Raw genomic sequence first — 20,095 nt, 5'->3', positions numbered from 1 at the left:
CTATATTACCACTTTTGAAGATATTTAGTCTCCCCTAAAGACTATGAAGTGTACATATGCCATGACGAGAGGTCACACTTGTGTAACTGTGTAAGCTGTTCCATAGTTTTGGAGCTGAGGTGCTGAGGTGTGAGTCCCCCTTTAGATGGGTGCCAAGAAAATCCTTATCTGTGGACCTTAAAAACTGGTTTGGAGAATAGGGGTGAAGTAGATCAACAACACAGAGCCTCACCTCATTTAATAATGGGGTGATATGGGAAGATTTATGAGAGTGAGTTAAAAGCCTTGCAGTAGCATTTCGGGGAGATGTGAGGTCATTAATAGATGCTTTAGACAGACATGAAAACAGTGCATTACAATAATACAAGTTGCCTGTATTTTATGTCACAGTAGTAGATAGTAGACAAGAAAGTTGGCTGTGAGCGAGGGGCAATGACACATAGGAAATGGGCGGAATCAAACCCAGACCTCTGCCGTGCATATGGATCACTTACTCAACCAAATGAGTTTTAATTTTTTAAAGGAATTTTCAAAGTGCATCTTTTTGTGCAACAGTACAACTGCACAGAGCTTCATGCAACCTTGAAATATTGCATGTGACACCTATTAATTACCACGTGATTACATGTTAACTCTGTGGCACTGGCAAAATAAATAAATAAATAATATTATTGCTCACACATAAAAAAACAAAAAAAACCTGTAGGGTACTGCATGAACAGATAAACTACAGGTTTGGGACATGAAAAGTATCTCAAGGCATGGTACACATTATTTTATGTTTCTAATTTCAAGCGATGCTCCACTTTTTCAGACTGATGCAGTTTAACCAGAAGGTTGTTACCACGGCAACACCAGGATGGGAGACAAGGACTGTGATTCCATGACAACTGACTTCAGCACTCCCACCTTCCACAGCGTCCTTGGCCTCCTTTATGCTTTGCACTGTCGTTCCAACCAATTATCAACGAGCAGTTTGGATTTGGATGCTGTTACCCCGGGAACGCTCATCGCAGAATGAATTAACTGGGATTGAAATTCAGTAACTTACAACATGATGTAATATTCATGTAAGGCATGAGTCTGCATGGCCCATATGGACACATGTTAAGGCAACTCGCCCTGCTGAGTTCTTTATCCAATAGATTTAAATTCCCGTTCCTGTCCAATAAAGATTGCAGACATGGTCTGAGGTAATACTTGGTTGCCTTCTTTGTTCATTCTGACTGATGAAGACACACTGCTGTCGAAATGTCAGCCTGATTGCACAATTAAAAGCTGTGAATTCATCAGCATGCTCCAGCCCCTTCTGTCCTTTCAAAGTTTGCTCACACTGGGAAGCACCCAATACAGTATTCTGCTGTAAAACGAATGTCACGCCACAGTCTTAGATTAAGGATGTCCTCACTAAGTAACAGTGAATTTGAATGAAGAGCACTATCAGACTTGTTATTTCCAAAGTGTTACTTGTTTTTAATAGGATCCCATAAGGATACTGAAGAATCTGCGTCTAGAACAAAGGACTTCTGAGTGGTCTCTTTCACCAGGACTAGTGAATCCATCCTTCATGATAAAAACGACTCATTTATTTGTTCATCTTTTGTGGAGGAAAAAAAAGGCAGAGTCAGCCTGCTGGAGGAGCAGCAGTCTTTCTTACCTCATAACCTTTCAGGGAGGGTCCCACCAGGACAACTGGCCTCATGGAGGGAACCACGTCATATGGCGGAACATGCTCAGCCTGGAGGTCCAGAAACACAGAGATAAAGTCAAGCTCTAATATTTTTAGCATTTGTTTCCTAAAGTCTGAAAGCAACCCAGAACTCTCCCAGTGTGTCTGAGTGTAAGTGGAGAAATGCTTTAACCAGTGCCAGCACCAATCCAGAGAAAGATGTTGAAATCAAAGATTTTAAACAACTTCTGCTTCGTCAAAACTGTGAATTAAAGATTAAATAGTAGTAAACACTGATGATGCAAAACCTGCTCTGAAGTTCACAACCTTAACTGGATGGTTGGGAATTTTTCCTTCCCACTGTTGGGTTTTTCTCTCTATGTATAGGGTCTACCTTACAATATAAAGCACCTTAAGGTGACTGTTGTTGTGATTTGGTGCTGTAAAAAAAAAAGAGAAAAAAAGGAAGAAGAAGGTAGAAACTGATAAACTAACATATTATAATTAATACGATTAAATGACTAAGAATGCGGTGAATCAATTTAATGGTCGTATTAATTGTTTATGTAAACAAGGGAAGATCAAGATAAAAGAAAATATAAGATAAAAGACAAAGAACAGAGAGAACAGTGTCTGTAACGAGGAGGCGTCCTCTTCATTTGAGATGCAGTCAAGCAATTTCTTCCACTTTTTTAAGAAAGTCTTGGATCTTATGCAGGAGTGGTTGGTGTGTATTTGATCACACTGTCTCCAGCATGGCCGATGTGACTGGCATCATTTGCTCATAGCATAAGGTTCCAACACACTTTAATGTTAAATAAAAAGTTTGCCAAAATTACAGAGTAATCTCCACCGTCCATATATGTACGCAATGTATAGATCTGGTCTTTTGTTTTAAAGGGACACAAAGCCTTTTTCTAATAACTGACAGTTCACCTTTAATTACATAAATAAGCAAATAAGCTGTCACACTCACCACTTTCTGTTTCTGCTTTCCTGAAAAAGAAGAGAAATGTGTAGTAAGTGCACACATTTCTATCAGCTATGTTAAAGCCTTATTTTACTACAAAAGGTTAAAAAAAGATGCTCCTACTGATACACAGATATAACTGCAAAGCAGAAGACAAGACCATCCCTTGTGAATCTAACCGTAGCATTTGCTATTATAAATAACCGGATCTGTGCAACCAACCTGCAGAGTTTGGGTTTGGTTTGAACGTTCCTGACACCATCTCTCCCAGACTGGAGGAGGAATTCCCACTGGATTTACTGCTGGATGGATAACACCGGATAGAAAGAGCAGTGTTACTGTAAAAGCTAATGGGATGATTTCATCTGTCACCACCACCGCCCACGAATAAACTCACTATCTCCTACAGTCATAAACTGCATATTATACTATGTTCTTGGATTTAAATAACATCAAAGAACTGGTGAATCAGTGATGTGTCTGTAAAGTAAGGCAGACTTCTACTGAAAGATATAAATACATACAAGACAAAAGCGATTGCATTAATCAACGACTGGCGTGCAGTTTGTCGATTGTTCTTTCACTGTAAATATATATGACCTAAATATGTCATCATTTTTCTTTCTGTACTATTGTGATTACATGGCTTTGTGATAGAAATCACAAAGTACCTCACAGTGACAAGTGCTTTTTTTGTATTTTATGGTAACTGCGAAAGGATAATAGTACTCAGCACCATTAATCGTCTCGGTGACTACAACCCAGCATCCCATCTGATGGAAAATTCTGTGGTGGCTCTGATCCAGGTATACCTCCGAGAGCCTGGACCACACAGCACAACTTGGATTTCATCCACCTGACATCCTGCTTATCTGCCAGCCTCTACTCATCCCTAAAGTGGCTCGCTCTCAGTACAATCCCAAACCCTTCAAACTCTCTTTATCCCCTTTGATCCATGTCTCTTCTCTGCAATATCTGTTGCTGCTGCTGACGCCTTCGCTCTGCCGCACTCATCCAGCCCTCCTCCTCCTGCTCACCCAGGGAAGCGTCCTCTCTTCTGTTCCTGTTGAAGGCGGATGTTCTCCAGCTTCAGTGGGCTGGGAATGAACCCAATGTCACAGCCCTCTTTCACCAGGCGTCCAATCCACCAGTCATTGTTGTATTTCTGAAAAACAGAACGAGAAAAGTCTCAGCGACAAAATCCCAGAATTTAAATTAGTCCTTAAGAGTAATCCATTGTAATTAAGTGAATTTCCTCTGTATCGGTATGCAATACAGCGAAACAGCTTCCACATTACAAATATCTCTGTCCATAAAGATGCCTTTATCACTGTTCATGCTGTAATTACAAATAACAGTGTTCAGTAGACTAACACAAATATTTCAGAACGCTGTGTACTAATAATACAAAGTACAGACAGGATCCTTTTTTTATTGGCTGGCTGGATTTCAGTCAGGGCAAACAAATAAAGAACGGTCAAACTGACCTTAAAGCAGACTGCTATTTCTGCTTTTACAGGCGTCTATGATGAGACACATTAGTGAGCCCTGCACCACACCAACTGTACAAAACCAGAACATCAACTCATCCGGCTCATGATCCAACTTAAGTCACAGGTTGATGTTTTGTGTGTCCAGACAGAAAGTTGTATTGATTTGCTTTAACTAGTTGTTGTGAGAAGCCTCACAAACAATCATATCAGGACATATTAATGGAGTTTAACTCAAATCTAAGGAGTGGCAATTTTTGTGGAAATGGAAAAGCGCAGGTAAAGATGATAGAGAGTGTATTTACTCCAAGGCCTTGTTCAGACTATCAGCTTAGATATGTTTTTTGCCCCCACATACAATAGAATCACAGCAAACTACGCTCCTGCTCCTGGATTCAAACTCTTAACAGCTTAACAGGAAGCAATGTATGAAACTGGGAAGAACAACAGCCTGTGCACACACAGCAAAAAAAACAAACAACTTGTTTGCAGGCACTTTGGGGGAAACCTATGTGATGGAAAGCTGCATCTTAATCATGGCTATATAGCTACAGATGCTCAGGTTGTTACCATGACAACCCATACAGATACATTAATGAAATCTGGACGCACATTCAGTCTGTTAACTTAAAAGCTACATTTTGAGCATAGCTCTTTTTATGAATATCAGATTAACTTGTGACTCTTTTCTTGGCTCTTGCAATGAAAAAAAAAAAAAAACAGAGATAGGTCACAAGCTCCATGATGGGAAAAGTTGTTACACAGAGAGTAGCAAAATAGCTAACATGAAACTCTTTGTTTAGTTAAAAAAACACTTTCTCCTGTGGTTAAAAACTAAACTGTGCAGGCTGAATTGAATCCCCCCCCTACAGTGCCACACCGCAACTGAATTGCACCTCTTTGATGTGGAGGAAGTCCTTGGCATCAAAAGATACAGCCGTGCCAGCCACGGGAACATCCTCATCCAGCGCACCACAGTAACTGACATTGGTCTTCACTGCAAACGCAACTGCTTTAGTCTGCAAGACAGAAAGGAGGGACGAGTTTTTGTAGCAATAACCATGTATATTAGCAGTGAATAATTTGGTTCAGACAATCACAGAATGTGACATTTTGTACAGCATGTGCTGTACACACCATGTGTGATGCTGGAGCACCATCGTGCTCCAGCATCACACATGCAGAACGAATGGCCTGCAGTGAGGGGTGGGCACTGCTGAAGAGAAGCTATTTTAGACCTCCTGACAACAGTGGCTGGAAGACAGCATCAGTAGTGATCACACCACATCTACAGCAGGTAGCAGGGAAGCCTCATACCAAGGCCATAAAACCAAAGTATTATTATTATTATTATTATTATTATCATCATCTGCTCCTGCGCAGTGAATGAAGTGATCAAATTGAGTGATCTTAATGCTTAACTGTTTAATTTCACCATTATTTCCTAAACTGATGCAGTAATAAGTGTCACGGGTGTTTTCCTAATGTTAAAGGCTACATTTCACTGAAGTACTTAATTGCATTGTTGTGTTTGTTTCATGTAACTTATTTACGGTGTGAATGTTGGCACACGGTGTCACTTTTACAATGTTGAAAACTGTAAAAGTTCAGAAACAGTATGGCAACCTTTACACAGCCATTAACACAGATTAGCAGGGCAACCAGTGATGCAAAATCCTTTTTTTTTTTTTTTATGTGATATACAGCCAGTTATGGTGCTCTGTTACCCATAAACAGCTCCTAGTGAAACTGACCTTTGCTCTCTCAAGCTGAACAGTGGCCTGCTGCTCCCTCTCCTGCCGGCCGCCCTCCTTCTCCTCCTCCAGGGACACATCTGAATCAGATGGTCGGCTTGTGTAGGAATCAGCTGAGCCCTGAAGAAAAAGAGTACACAAAACGTGGAAACAAGCCAATAGCACAATAGATGCAGGTACTAAGGATAAATAACCACATGGTGACATAACTTTCTTTATGCCCTCCAGATTAAATGTGACATCTTTGTTGTGCAATTTCATGTGTCCTGCACAGACAGATGCAGGGCTTGGCAAGAGCCTATTTCTTAAAAATATAGAGACAAAGAGATTTTTATGGAAAACCCAGGTGTGTGTGTGTGTGTGTGTGTGTGTGTGTGGGGGGGGGGGGGGGGGGGGGGGGGGGGGGGGTCATATGTGATTAGTTGAATTACTTTCCATGCAAGATCAAAGGCTGACCCATTCTAAGATGACGGTTGCATGAATAGCTGAAAAGATTCAGAAGCTATTTTTTATTTCAAAGGATGAAATCGAAACAGACCACGGCAGACCGAATACAAATGTCAAAAATCTTTTATTCCCTTGAAAAAAGGCTCATTTGAAAAAAGGCTCGTTACTATCACAGTAACATAATTTCAAGTAAAAGTGACAAAAAAAAAAGGACATTTGAATAATATGATGTTCATCTCTTATTTTCTTAGGGGTAACGCACTATTTAAGTCATAAGTATTGTTTTAAAGGAATAGTAAACAAATGCTCCCACCCACCATCCTTCTCAGATTTGGAGGAGAAAACTAAAACAACCTTAAGTCATGCTTTTTGTTAAAAGAAATATAACATTCAATTTATGAAATATAATACATCACTTATTTTGCTTTATATGGTTCATAGGCTCCCCCCCTTTTATCAGGCCAATGGTAGGTCCAATTCAGGTGCATAATCCTAGCTATAGTGGCCACTTTAGCATCAGACAAGGCTGGCTGCCATAAATCTGTGTTGAGTATAGGCTGTCAATTAACTGTCTACCTCAGCTGTCAATATAGCAGGTGTTCATATCTATTTACTCTGAAACTTTTCACTCTTTGTGAAAAGAGTCTGATGAGTCAGTGAAGCTCACTTCTGTCAGATGAGAGTTAGAAACTGAGGATATCCTGAAATTTTCTGTTGGTAAGTGCAGGCTTTGCTGCTGTTAGCCTCTGTTAGCTACTGTTAGCCCTCATTAGCCGCTGTTAGCCTCTGTTAGCTGCTGTTAGTAAAAGTTTCACATGATGTGAGAATGTAATCAAACTGTCTATCACAGGGAAAGTGTGAGTTTATACATTGTCTGTGTAAAGTTTACTTTAAGACAGACATGAGAACAGTACTAGGTCTCTTATCTTAATTCTGACAGGTAAGTTCAAGTTAAAATATTTCTTGAAACTAATTTATTTTAGTTTTTTTCTGTAACTTTTCTAATTTTATTAATGTCCACATTTTTGCTCCATACTGTGTTTTTCCTATACAGACACCAGGAAAAGTAGAAATTGTGCATGGTAAATATAAGGTTTGGGGGATTAATCGATAGAGACAGTTGAGAGAGGCGCCAAGTACAGGAAGAGATAGCAAGGTCAGTTGGTTAGCTCAACCCAGGGATTCCCTCCTTGGGGCATCAGTACCAATGTGGTATTTTTGTGTCGCCCCTTTTACCATATTTGGGTTTGTGGAGAGTTTCAGGCTAATTCTTGTCTGGCATTATTCTTAAGTATGTGTGCCTGTATATAAATATAAAGTCTGCTTCAGGCTGAAGATCAGTTTGATCACATGTCATAACTGTCACTCTGCAGCAGAGTCAGTGTTGGGCATTTTAACTGCTGGGCTAGAGGAGCAGTAAAAACACCCACCCACTTATTCAAGGCAGATAAAATGATTGTGAACTACAACAAGAGCAAGATTCTGACCAACTAGCTGAAAAAAAAATGTGTCAACATAATTTGAAACAACAGTGAATGCTCAGCTGGGAAGCACATTTTCCCACAGCAGAGAATTATTACAACATCATTGCACTCAACAGGCTCCAGGCATCAAATACAGTGCGCTGCCCATCCTGCAGTGAGGGAAGCACACTGCAGGATATTTTGCACAGCTGATATTTTGTCCTCCCTTATGGTATTAAGAAGGATTAAGAAGGAATAATTACTGAAGCAATTTGCAAACTTGATTTGGTGGGAGAGAACATTTCACTTGTGTGAAGCAAGTTCTGTGGGAGGAAAAAAGTGCTTTTGAGTTCATAGACACAGCAAATAAATTGCCAGCTGGCTTGGTGAAACAGATCGCATCTGTGTTGCTGTTACAGTAGCAATAAAGGCAAAGAATGGCAAAATGGTGTTTTGCACCAAAGAGCTTATGGATAAGTTCAATTTAAATGGAAACTGGGGCTGATGTTCTTGTAACAGCCATGCACTAAACAATAAATCTTTTTGGGTGCCAGACCTCACCAGTATCCTGACTAGAGTCATTACAAGGTTCCACCAAGAGCCTGTCGCTACTACTGCTAATCAACACCAGCAAAGCTCTAGTAATACAAAGGATGGTTTGGACACCCCACCAATAAAAGGCATCCTATCCATTGTGACTTACATCTGTGATTCACTGGGAATGTGTGGTTTTCCAGCAAAAGGATTGTCTAAGATCTATGCAGGCCATAGCACAGCTAGCATGATTTAATTCTTGATAAGCAGTGGTCCAATTCAATGCACAGTTGATTTGAAGTTGCCCAGTCTCCAGTTTGTTCCTGTTACCTGTCTGCTTACTTGTTGGCTACCCTGCAAGCCTCTGTGCCACACTTCTGGGAATAAACCATTTAAAACTATTCCTGCCTTCCTGAATATTTAAGGTGACTATATCAGCTTAATGCTATAGGCTCATGAGAGTGAAACAAAAAGAACACACTTCTTGCACATGAGTTGGGATAATGGACCTGGAATACAAACCCATCAGTCATAACAAGTGCTTTCAGCCACAGTGTACAAGGCCTCTATTTTCAAACAGGGCTGACTTATAGTTTGCTTACACTGTCAACTCACAGCAGTAATGCAAATCTTGGCTCTGAGGACGTCACCTTTGGCTGACCGGTACTGTTACTGTTTGTAATGCCATGTGGGAGAACTGGCAACAGTTCAATTTGCTACAACTGCACCATGGCAGAACAGAGTGCTTGAACACTGTGAAATCTTTTAATTATAGTGGTAATATAGTTTTTGAATACACTGAATTTTATGCAGTTGAAAAATGCATTGGTGAAAAAGTGTTTATTTTGAGTTAAAAACAGACTAGTTAACAATTACAGGGACAAATAGAGGAGTTACTAAACATTAAAAATACCAATATGTGACCAAAAACAGACACTCACACACTCCAGAGATATGGAGGTTATTAGGTTACATGGTTGTTATTGATTATCTGTAGGTGTGAATGTTTCTCTAACTCTCTGTGTTAGCCCTGGGACAGACTGGTGACCAGTCCAGTTCATACCCCACCTTTCACCCTATGGCAGCTGGTTAAGCCCCCCTCCCCTGAGCTCTATAAGCGGAAGCAAATGGACAGATGGATGCTCCTGTTGATGCGCCAGGGACCAGTATTGGGCAGTTTCCAGGGTTTTTAACTTGGACCAGTGAGCAACCAGTCAGCCTTGCATACAACCCAGTCTACGCATGTGTAACATGCACACATGCGCAGCCACTAACACGGCGTTAGTGTAGACGCTCTTCACTGTAAGAGACAATGTAGAAGGGGCCTGTAACAGCAAACCTAATCAGACACCTGAATTATAACCTACCCAACTGAACATGGACATTTTAAGTTAAAAAGGCAAAGTAGCCAAGGCTAAAGCTAGCAGCCTCTGTATGAGCAAAGAATCAAAGCAGGCGAGAGGAAAATTATGGACACAAGTAAAACAGAGAAAAAGTCAATGTCCTGTTATGTGATGATTCAATAAAATGACTATATGTTACAATCCCTTATAGTGCATTCCTTCAAATGGAGAAAGTCTTGAGGGATGGCTACTATGAGGAAAGGCAACCCGGAAACTTTACCAGCGGGACACGTCGTTGTGTGCCTCAAATTCACAGGGTGTTTCGGTCTTTTATCATAAGCTATTCTGCCATTTTTTAAGTTTCTTTTTACCTTCCTTGGTTAGGTTTAGGGATTAGAAATCTGATCTAGATTATAATATTAAATATTTGGGACACTTCATCAGTAGTGGATGTAGATCCCATGAGATTATAAACATTACTAGAAATTGTTTATTTATAGAGGAAATTGTTACTTTAGCAACAAAACTGTTAGAACCAAACCTTTGAACCATTTTGAATGCTGATATAATCCATGCAGTTTTAAAGTCTTGCGATAATTGAAATCAACTTTAATTTTGATAATGCTTTACAGTAACTGCCTAATTAAGCAATCAGAGGCATTTTCAAGATACTACTGCGACTGAGAAATGCTTCAAGGACTATTTTATATAAACAGCCACAGCATTTTAAAATCCTGTGTCGTCACTGTGGATAAAATAGTGATGTTCTAAACCAAAAAAGTCCAATAAATGGCCAAAGCAACATACTGTAACTTTGCCTTAGCAGACTTGAACAGTACTTGAGATCACAGCTAATATGTTGTTAAATTGAGAAGAAAACATTTACTGAGCAAAATATCAGTCAGTTACCCTCCTTTGGTCTTTGAAAAGCTTCCAAAAACAATCCAAACCCATACAGTAATCAAAATTATTGTAGGTGCAGATGAATAATTACATAAGCATGGACACTGGACACGTGTCTTACTAGCAGGAAAGGTCTAACTCAGTGCACTGTATTAGACTGCATAGAGTCTCTGGGGTTCAAATGCTAATTTCTGCTAATCAGTGCTTTCCATTCAGGGTAGAGGCAATGTACTATGTTCTGTGGCCTGCAGGCTGCTGTGCACACCCTTCTCTCCAGGGTCATGAGCCAGTTATTCTCCTTGTCACCAGCATTAAATAAGGGAAATGGCTGAATGATGAGACGGAACATAGCTGCTAAAATGGTTGCCACCAGCAATGTCAATATCATTTATGATTCACTGGCCTCACAGTTCATGTAACCCACCTGCCTGCAGGCATTAAAAAATCTCTTTATTTGCAAATCTGACTGCTTGTATCTGTCACTTGGACTATAGTTACAGGAACAAAGCACTACAGACATTCAGTTAACGCGTACTGTGAAAATGCTATGCAATATCTGAAAAGACGACTATGCTACCAAACCACGTGGTATGATGTAATGTATAATGAAGGAGTAATGACGTAATGCATGAATGTATTCATTCATTTTAATGACTTCTTTTCTTTCATATCGCTGTTCATCAATCAAAGCAGCTCATTTCCCACCATGTGACACATGAAACAACATGTGTCCTGATTAACATCAAAACAAATGAAGAAATATATGATAGCAAAACAAAATCCTTAAAAAGTGTCCATCCATCCATCCATCCTCCCTCTTCCACCATATCCCAGCTACCATAGGGCGAGAGGCTAACACAGAAAGACAGACAACCATTCACACTCACATTCACCCCTATGAGCAATTTAGAATCACCATTTAACCTAAGCCCACTAACAGCATGTTTTTGGATGGTGGGAGGATGTCAGAGTACCCAGAGAGAACCCACGCAAAAACAGGGACAACATGCAAACTCCACACAGAAAGGCCCCGCCCAGGTGGAGTTAAATATCTTCTTTCTAAACAGTTAAACAGTATTGTGCCCCGGAGTCGTCATGCCATCCATCCACTCAAAACAGAACAAAACTCAGAATATCATGTTCCTGTGTGTGCCAGAAATAAAGTCACAGAGAACAAACTAACACTCCGATTCTGTCTGTCAGCTTCATTCAGACACCATGATATTTAATAACTGGGGAAACTGTGAAAGCAGATGTCAGGAGATGATGAATGATTGAAAAAAAGGCCGATAATTAATACAATAAAACACAATACCTCATTTCAGTCTTAATACACGCTAATATTCATGTGAATGTGCTCAGTTACACCAGTTTAAATACAGACATGCCTTGTTGCTTCATACCAGTATGTCTCCAGCTCATCAACTCAGGCGGATTCAGCATTCAGTTCTGCCGAGTAGCCAGCTGGTGGATGTTCAGAGTCCTGCAGTTTCCGCTAAATGGGCTGAAAAACTGGACTTTAGCATAAATGTTTACCTAGCAGATGACAGGACAGTCTGTTCTCCCATGGATGCTGCCAGACGCTCTATTTAAAACAACCTATCCATGCAGGACAAGGACTGAAGAAGGAGGGTGCAGCTATGCCATATTATAAAAAGAGCATCATTTGTCTCATCTTAAAATGTCATATGTGGTGAAGAAAGACTTTTTGAGCAAATGTCAGAAAATAGTTTGTTTTGGGAATATCTTACTATCGTTGAAATATTACAACTAGATGCCAAACGCACACCGCTATTCCAGTTTCATCTTAAAATATGTGAAAGCTGTGATTCTTCACATATATATGACAACGATGGTGCAAAGCTGCAGGCAGCATGACACATGCTTATAAACCCTTGACTTCTGACTAAGGCGTGATGCACTGCTTCGAGGCCGTCGTCATCAAGATCATCTGGCATGACAAACAGAACTCTCGCTGCATGTGTATGTATGATATTACATATGTGTTATGTAATATAACACATGTGTAATTATGTTTTATAATAATGTAATTAACGTACGTTAATGTAATTATTAACATGCTAATAATTGCACGTTAATAATTACATTGCACAGCATCTTGGTCAACTGAGGTTGTTTCAAATATGCTATATAAATAAACTTGGAATTGTCATGGTTTGCTAATGGGAGTGACTGATAATTCACTCCCATTGTCTTTCAGAATAATTCAGAATTGTCTTTCCAAACTTTTCCATCAAATGCATTTTTTTTTGTTATGCATTCATCTCTTGATATGTTTCATCTATCCATTTTCTGCTAATTCCTTTTCCAATTTAGGCAGTCTAACCCAGCCGTCTCAGGGTAAAAGCTCACAAACCCATACCACGTGGACACGTCAGTAGAGATACAGAACAGAACCATTCGAGCTAATGTTCATTTCTAAGGTTAGAATCACCAACCAACTTACCATGCATGTCTTTGCCCTGTTGGAGGGAGTCAGAGTACAAGGAGAGAACCCATGTGGCACATGGAGAACATGCAAACTTGACACAGAAAGGCTGAGCGGTGGATTCAGAATCGGGATATTCTTGCTGTGAGGGAACAGTGCTCACTACCGTGCCACCCTCTTTATGCTCACTTACCCCAGGAGGCAAGGAGGCTCACCCAACTGTTGTCAGGGATTGACTCGGGGGACAGTGGCAGATGGGGAGTTTGACTGGGTCAGTACACCTGAGAAACTTTGATGCAGGTTTGCTATGGTGAGCTCATGGAGGACACAAATCTCGCATGGAGCAGTAGACAAAATCTTGTTTGGATACTGATTTCTTCATATTTGTTTCTCTTATATTTCCATCCTGTCTGTCACTTGTGAAGCAGTTTGAAATGCATTCGATTATTTTTTAAAGTGCCTTAATTTTTTTAGTTGAATGTCTTTGTCCCCCATTTGCAACCTTTCAAAGAGATTATGAAAAGATGTGTTCCTATCCTGAATATGGCCTTTTTGGGAGCTTGAAGCATGGGTTTGGTGACTATCACTCCCACTGGACATCAAAAATTAAATGAAAATGTGTAACAGGGCAAAATGTGTAACAGGGCATTGGTACTAGAATAAGTCTTTGAAGTCAACCTGCCAGGCTGGACAGTGTGGATTAATGTCTTTGTCCAGGGCTTGCAGGCGTCTCCGCTAATGATCCATTCAGAGCCATGGGAGTCTTTGGTTGGTACAAATAACTGTTATTTACTGCCTCATTACAAATGAAATCTATAGCTGGAAGAGTGGAGAAAAAGAAATAAAACCACCACACAGCTGCCCACTGCAGAGTATCACCTGATGTATGTTTTTTTCTTTTAAAATAACAAACTACATCTTTTTGTAACACAGAATAATGTACATTTTATCTTCAACATGGAGGCTGGCTTTGTTTATAACATGAACCTATTGTTTTAAACAGTAGCTTTACTTTTACATTATATTATAATGTAAAATAACAGTTTATTTTTCATACCCTTGTGCACGTTTATTGGAAGCAATCATCTCAAAAGTAAGAATAAAAATCCAGTTGTTACTAGTAGTAGTGTTTTAAAATCAGGCCATATTACCTCAGATCCCTACATTTGCCACTTTACAAACCTGAAGTTATTAATGCATGACAAAGACGTCAGTCAACACAAGGCATGTCTAAAATTACTGTCATGCACATTACACAAGCAAAGACTCCTACCCCCCGCTTTTCGTTTCTGCACAAACTGTGGCTCATTATCGAAGTGTCAAGTGGCCAGTCTTGAGTCCGTCATGCCACACTCTAACCTTATCTGTCCAGATGCCGAAGCTCAGTCCGTTCTCCCATCTCCAATCATCTTCCTCCCCTGACCTATGTGACTATCAGTCCCAGACTGTAAGACGAAAAGCATTCCCTCCTCAGCACACTCAGCTGGCACCAACACTGCATCCAGTAGCTTTAAGGGATAAACGTCTCTAAGTTCTTTGAAAACCTGGCCCACTTTGGGCCTTTAGCTCCTTGTGTACTCACTCTGTTAGATATACCTGTTCACTTGCTCATGAATGCAAATATCTGAGCAGCCAATTCAATGCATTTATATGTCATCATAAATATCTTGTTGAAGTTAACTGAATTGAGCATGGCATGATTGTTGGTCGCAGTCTATGGGATTTTCCTACAAAACCATTCAATTCAATTTTATTTCTACAGCGCCAAATCACAACAACAGTCGCCTCAAGGCGCTTTATATTGTAAGGTAGACCCTACAATAATACATACAGAGAAAAAAACCCCAACAATGATATGACCCCCTATGAGCAAGCACTTTGGCGACAGTGGGAAGGAAAAACTCCCTTTTAACAGGAAGAAACCTCCGGCAGAACCAGACTCAGGGAGGGGCGGGGCCATCTGCTACGACCGGTTGGGGAGAGAGAAGGAAGACAGGATAAAAGACATGCTGTGGAAAAGAGCCAGAGATTAATAACAAGTATGATTCAGCGCAGGGTTTTGGGTATACACCTCTTGGGTTTACAGAGCATGGCCAAAAAAAAAGAGAAAATAGAGTATCGCCCTCAGTACCATCTCAGCACCCTTTAAATGCCAGAGTTTGCTGTACATTTTGCTTTTGCTTCCAACAGGATGTGTCCTGTCACAAAGTTCAAATAATTTCAAACAGGCTACTTTACCATGAGTAAGTTCACTGTACTTAAACAGCCAAAAAGCCAATAGATCTCAATCCATGATGTATGCGGTGGAATGGGTGATTTGTTGACAGCGACTGCAAAAACTGTTTGATACTGCGATGTCAAACTGGACCAAAGTCCATGAGCAAAGTTTCCAATACCTTTTTGAACCTGCCCCACAAAGAATTAAAACAACACTGAAGACGAAAAATGGATGAAACCTTTGAGTACCAAGGGGTCCAGTGAGTGTATAATGGAAAGACTTGGTTTAGAAATAAACAGTGTCTTCTTCAGGCGCTGCTTCCACGTTTGCACTACTATTTGCAATAGTAAAACTACTATGAGCCAGCGCAGAAGGTTTACTGGGCTTTGTGTTTTTCATAATACCTGTTATAAAGGTGAGTCATGCAGTGAACAATACTGTATGTTTGCAGAAGGGTAGAAAGTGGTTTACATCACTACCAGAAGCTAGGGAAGGACAGTGACTCTGCAAAAAAAGAATAATACTCATATGGAAGTTTCCACCAACTATGACTCTAAATATTACATCATCAGATAAAAATGGATCAAGGCCACAAAACGGAAAGTCCTGCATGTTCTGCTAAACATTTTTAAAATGGACCAAAAAGCTGCTTTCTGGGTAGTCTTGGGTAAAACACTTGTTCTGGATTTTTAATTTGGAGTGTTAATTTTACTTGACTAACATTTCTAGTGAAACTGTCCGAGGGCTGGAAAATGTTGAGCTTTGGAAAAGAAGGAGTAATCGTCAAAAAAAAAAAAAAAAAAAAAAAAGGTGGGAAGGTCATAAACGCCAAACACATAGAATATATTCGTGTGTCAAACAATGTCACTCCAAAACTCTTACTGAAAATAAGTCACACAAGAGAGCCTGCAGTTTAATATATGCTGGAAATGAAATGAATGACAGGTCTGTGTGACATTCCTGGCTTTAAAAAAACAAAACAAGCTAAAGATAAGTGCTGATAGCAAACCACAGGGTCAGTAAGGTCAAAGGTGTGTTCTGTGACGCTGCCAGTACAGCTAAATATGGAACAATGTGGAACACAGCAGCCCAACAGAGTGCATGAACAAGTTCTCCAGGTTTGATTTAATAGTACTTATTAAAGTACACAGAACCAAAGGCTGCCTGTATTGACAGAAATACTCATTGACTGATTCACTGTAATTGACCAGCAGGATCAAACGTAGTGTGTTTTTGACTTAGTAGTAATGAAGGACTGAATGGATCCAGTTTTATCCTGTATGAGACAGTTTCTAGAGAGTACTGGGATTTTCCCGAATCCATTTCCCGAGCAGTCTCACATGGGAGTAAACTGTCTTCAGGCTCATTAGTTATTCTGATGTATAATAATAATAAAAAATAAACATGTTATTTCTGGATCTTGCTGTACTATCAGCTAAGAGAGTAACTAAATTAAGAGAGTTATTTTGGGCACTCAGAGCTTTTGAGTGTAAGGCCTGAAATTTGAGTTTTTGGAAATAACTCCCAATGCAGGAAAGAAACAACAGCAAAGAGAAGCTACTAATACCACACCACCTACAAAACTTGGCACATAAAAATGAACACATTTTTCAAAGTCGCAACAAACAACAACGCAAACACAGAAGATCTCTCTGTATACGCTGCAGACAGGACAGAACATGCTAACTCTACTTTTTAGTCTTTATGAGGCAGCCGGTATCTCAGGTGGACTTATGGAAAGGTTCTGACAGATTCTGCCTCAGTGGGATTCCCTCCCTCCTCCCCACCTGGCAGCAGTTTCTATATTCCTTGCCTTTGTAAGCATTTTTCTCTGCTTCCGCAGATTTTTCTTGCTGTCTGCCTCTTTGTATTAAAGGTGCCTACGCACACTTATCTGTGGCAAAGATGAGAATTCCCTTAATGGCAACGTGTTTCTCGAACATAAAGGCATTCATGCTGCGAGTGACGAATGTAACAGTTGGCACGCATCAGCACATCAGCATCACGCAGATGGCCGTAGTGAATGCTGATTATGTTTGTTGGCCTTTTCAATAAACCATGATGATGTACAGTGGGGTTTGATAAAGGTGGAGGCACACAGGAATCATGCAGACGTGCTCACAATGCTCATAAACAGAGGCAAACAGCATGCATACCGGCCAGTCAGCCATACATGGTAAAGACAATACTTTTCAGCTTTGCAGACAGCCGGCCCAGACAGGAGGAGAACTGGCGTCCAAGCTGATAGTATCAGTGAGAAAACTGTATTTTTCTTTTTGACCGGTTGAGGAGACATGCACACAAATGCACACTCACACACACACACCTTCCTCTAACTCCCCCGAGGTGAGTGCACGCTCAGCCCACTCAAGTCTCAACGCATTCTGTGGGAGTTTATGTATGGATCAAGCAGCCACGACGGAACAGAACAGCGTGGTTTACAAGTGCCAGACGCCACTCTCCACTCACCGCCTCCGAGTCTTCAAATCCATGAAGGTACAAGTTATCGTACATGGAGGAGTGAGGTTCCCAAAAATGAGCTCTTCAGTGCAAAAATAGTTCGAAACGGCTCAAGATCAACCTGTTCTGGAGAGGATGGATGATGAGGATAGGGGAGTGACAGAGAGCACCAGCAGTCTCTTCCTCCACATGAAGGTAGATGAAAAAGAACCCAGATCACAGAAGAACAACAGATTTATAAAAGAAAAGGGAAAAAAGCTGGAGTCCAGTCTTCTCCTAATGCTGAATTAGATGTTACTGCTCCCAGGTCAAACAAGTGTTGTTTCCCATTATAAGGCAAGCTTGGCTATCCCCAGAGGCTGAGCAGACCTGGCATTTCATCTGCCTTCCAAGCTGAGATTGCACGAGCCAATCCCTTCCCCAGCACTGGTTGATGACAGACGTGAGATGCAGGCTGCCGATTGGCCGATGCAGGCTCCAGTCAGCCCGGCTGGCTGTGAATAAGGAAGAGAGAAGAGAAAGAGGCGGGGGCGTCTGCAGCCTGAGAGCATCATTAACCAGCAAGCCGTGTCAATCCTGTCCTTGTATGTGAGCGTGAGGTAATCTTTCACACTAAACACCGACATTTAATTTGCACATGCAGAACGGCAGCAAAGGCAAACAGCTGAGTGATGATACTTAGAACGAGAGGCAGACTCGATGCGATCGAGCCGCTGCTCCGCTACAAGGAGCGCCCGCGTCTTTACAGCTTCATGAACACACCGGAGCCGTAAAAATCAATCTGTAAATATCTGCTACAGGGAGAGTGATGGCAGAGGAGATCAATCAAGAAAAGCTAGAGAACTTCAAATCTACAGTTTGACACCTTTCATGGACAGCATCTGTTGCTATTATAACTACTTTACATGTGAAACAACAGTGCATTTAAAAAATATAGATTCCTATTTTAACCATCCCATAATTACCGCAGGATGTTAAGCTACAAATTAGATAAAGACTTTGAATTCATTGCTGTACAAAAGGTTTTCATTTGTGCAGCTGAAAGACTGTTTATTTTCAGAGTAAACACCTCAGAAATACAAACATACATGAAAATCATTAATAAGGTAAATTACAGTATTTGTTTTGCAATTCATATTTCCCTCCTTTGGCTTTGAGCTTTAAAAGAAATTCTTGATACTATTCACAATAATAATATAAATTTCCCTGTTAAAAATACACAGACACACACACGTTACACAAACTCAGCAATGATCCTACTCAAACAAGTTTGGCACTGGGACGTTGCCATTTGTTTGGCATAGTAGAGCAACAGCACCCTCTCTTGATCCGATAATGCATCTTCATCAACATCGCCACGCTTTTTTCCTTTTCCTTTTTTTTAAGCTTGCTCCGAACAAGCTCTTCCCAAAACATCAGATTTTTTTGTGTCTATCCTGCACGTATTTTAGTGGAGGCACAGAGCCGGGTGCTACATCCTCATCATTCATTTAGATATTGCTCTGTGTCTTTATTCTGCACAGCAGCTCCCAGCAGACCCCCTCTGGCCCGTGTGGAACAGTAGATCAAAGGGAGACCTTTCAGAATAAAGGTCATTTTATTCAGGCTGAAGCTGCATGAAATATCACATATAAGGGTGCTTTTTTTTTTTTTTAAAGAAAGAGAGAAATAAAGAAAGATGGGAAGCAAAACAGAAAGAGCACAAAGGGTGAAATATGCTTCTGGAGAAAAGTGGGTCCGAGCTGCCACGTAGATCTGGTGGTATAATTAGATATCACGTGTAACATGACAGCTCGAGCAACATTACCTTACTGAAAATAAACACATACGCACACAGGCTGCAAAAATGACAAGAAACTGAACTAATAATGGAACAAAGTGGATAAGAGAGGCACAAAGAGTTTGTGTTCTTACTCATATCTCGAGCTGTCACTGTCATCCATTTGAGTTCAGTTAGATCCTTTAAAAATCAGAAAACCTATCAGGGTAGAAACAGGTTGAACATGTGAGAACTCGTTTAGGCGTTTTATGTCTCCAACACACGCTGTGCCCAATCAAGAGACAAAATGTAACATCCCAGAGAAACAAAGTGCAAGAAATGTCAGACAAGCCAGAAAGGAACTTTAGTTTCTCAGCTAGAAAGGCACTCCAACTTGCTCCCACTCCTTTTGCCATTTTCTAAATTAAGCATGCAATCATTTCCAACTGATAACAAAGTACCTTTCATTTGTAATTTATGAGATTGTCTCCATCATCTACTCAGGAGGTGCTGACAAACTAGCGTGCAATACCAGCTGCGAGCGACGGCAGCGGTGGCTTGGCCCATCAAGTAATTCACAAATTAAAGGCTGTTGAGTTTAGCCATGTGACCTACATAAGGCGGATTAGCAGTGTG

At 40.6% G+C, this 20,095-nt stretch overlaps 1 protein-coding gene across 3 annotated transcripts in view; it reads right to left on the bottom strand.

The window, feature by feature from the left end:
• Positions 1 to 20,095, bottom strand: part of cacnb4a (calcium channel, voltage-dependent, beta 4a subunit) — a 33,709-nt gene that overhangs the window by 6,668 nt on the left and 6,946 nt on the right. The window contains exons 1-7 of one of the 3 annotated variants that reach the window (XM_012924055.5): positions 17,710 to 18,098; positions 5,884 to 6,003; positions 5,026 to 5,148; positions 3,677 to 3,804; positions 2,862 to 2,941; positions 2,646 to 2,665; positions 1,658 to 1,738 (exon numbers count right to left, since the gene is read on the bottom strand). In XM_012924055.5, the coding sequence (XP_012779509.1) occupies positions 1,658 to 1,738; positions 2,646 to 2,665; positions 2,862 to 2,941; positions 3,677 to 3,804; positions 5,026 to 5,148; positions 5,884 to 6,003; positions 17,710 to 17,754 (597 nt within the window). In that variant the 5' untranslated portion in view covers positions 17,755 to 18,098. Of the gene's footprint in view, positions 1 to 1,657; positions 1,739 to 2,645; positions 2,666 to 2,861; positions 2,942 to 3,676; positions 3,805 to 5,025; positions 5,149 to 5,883; positions 6,004 to 17,709; positions 18,099 to 20,095 lie in introns of those variants that run through there. The other 2 variants (XM_004568977.5, XM_004568978.4) reach the window with 2 other exon arrangements.

The sequence above is a fragment of the Maylandia zebra genome, linkage group LG16 (assembly GCF_041146795.1).
Source record: "Maylandia zebra isolate NMK-2024a linkage group LG16, Mzebra_GT3a, whole genome shotgun sequence".
In the NCBI taxonomy this organism is placed as follows: Eukaryota; Metazoa; Chordata; class Actinopteri; order Cichliformes; family Cichlidae; genus Maylandia; species Maylandia zebra.
The sequence above is the reverse complement of the archived record's forward strand: the minus strand, read 5'-3'. Positions and strand labels throughout refer to the sequence as shown.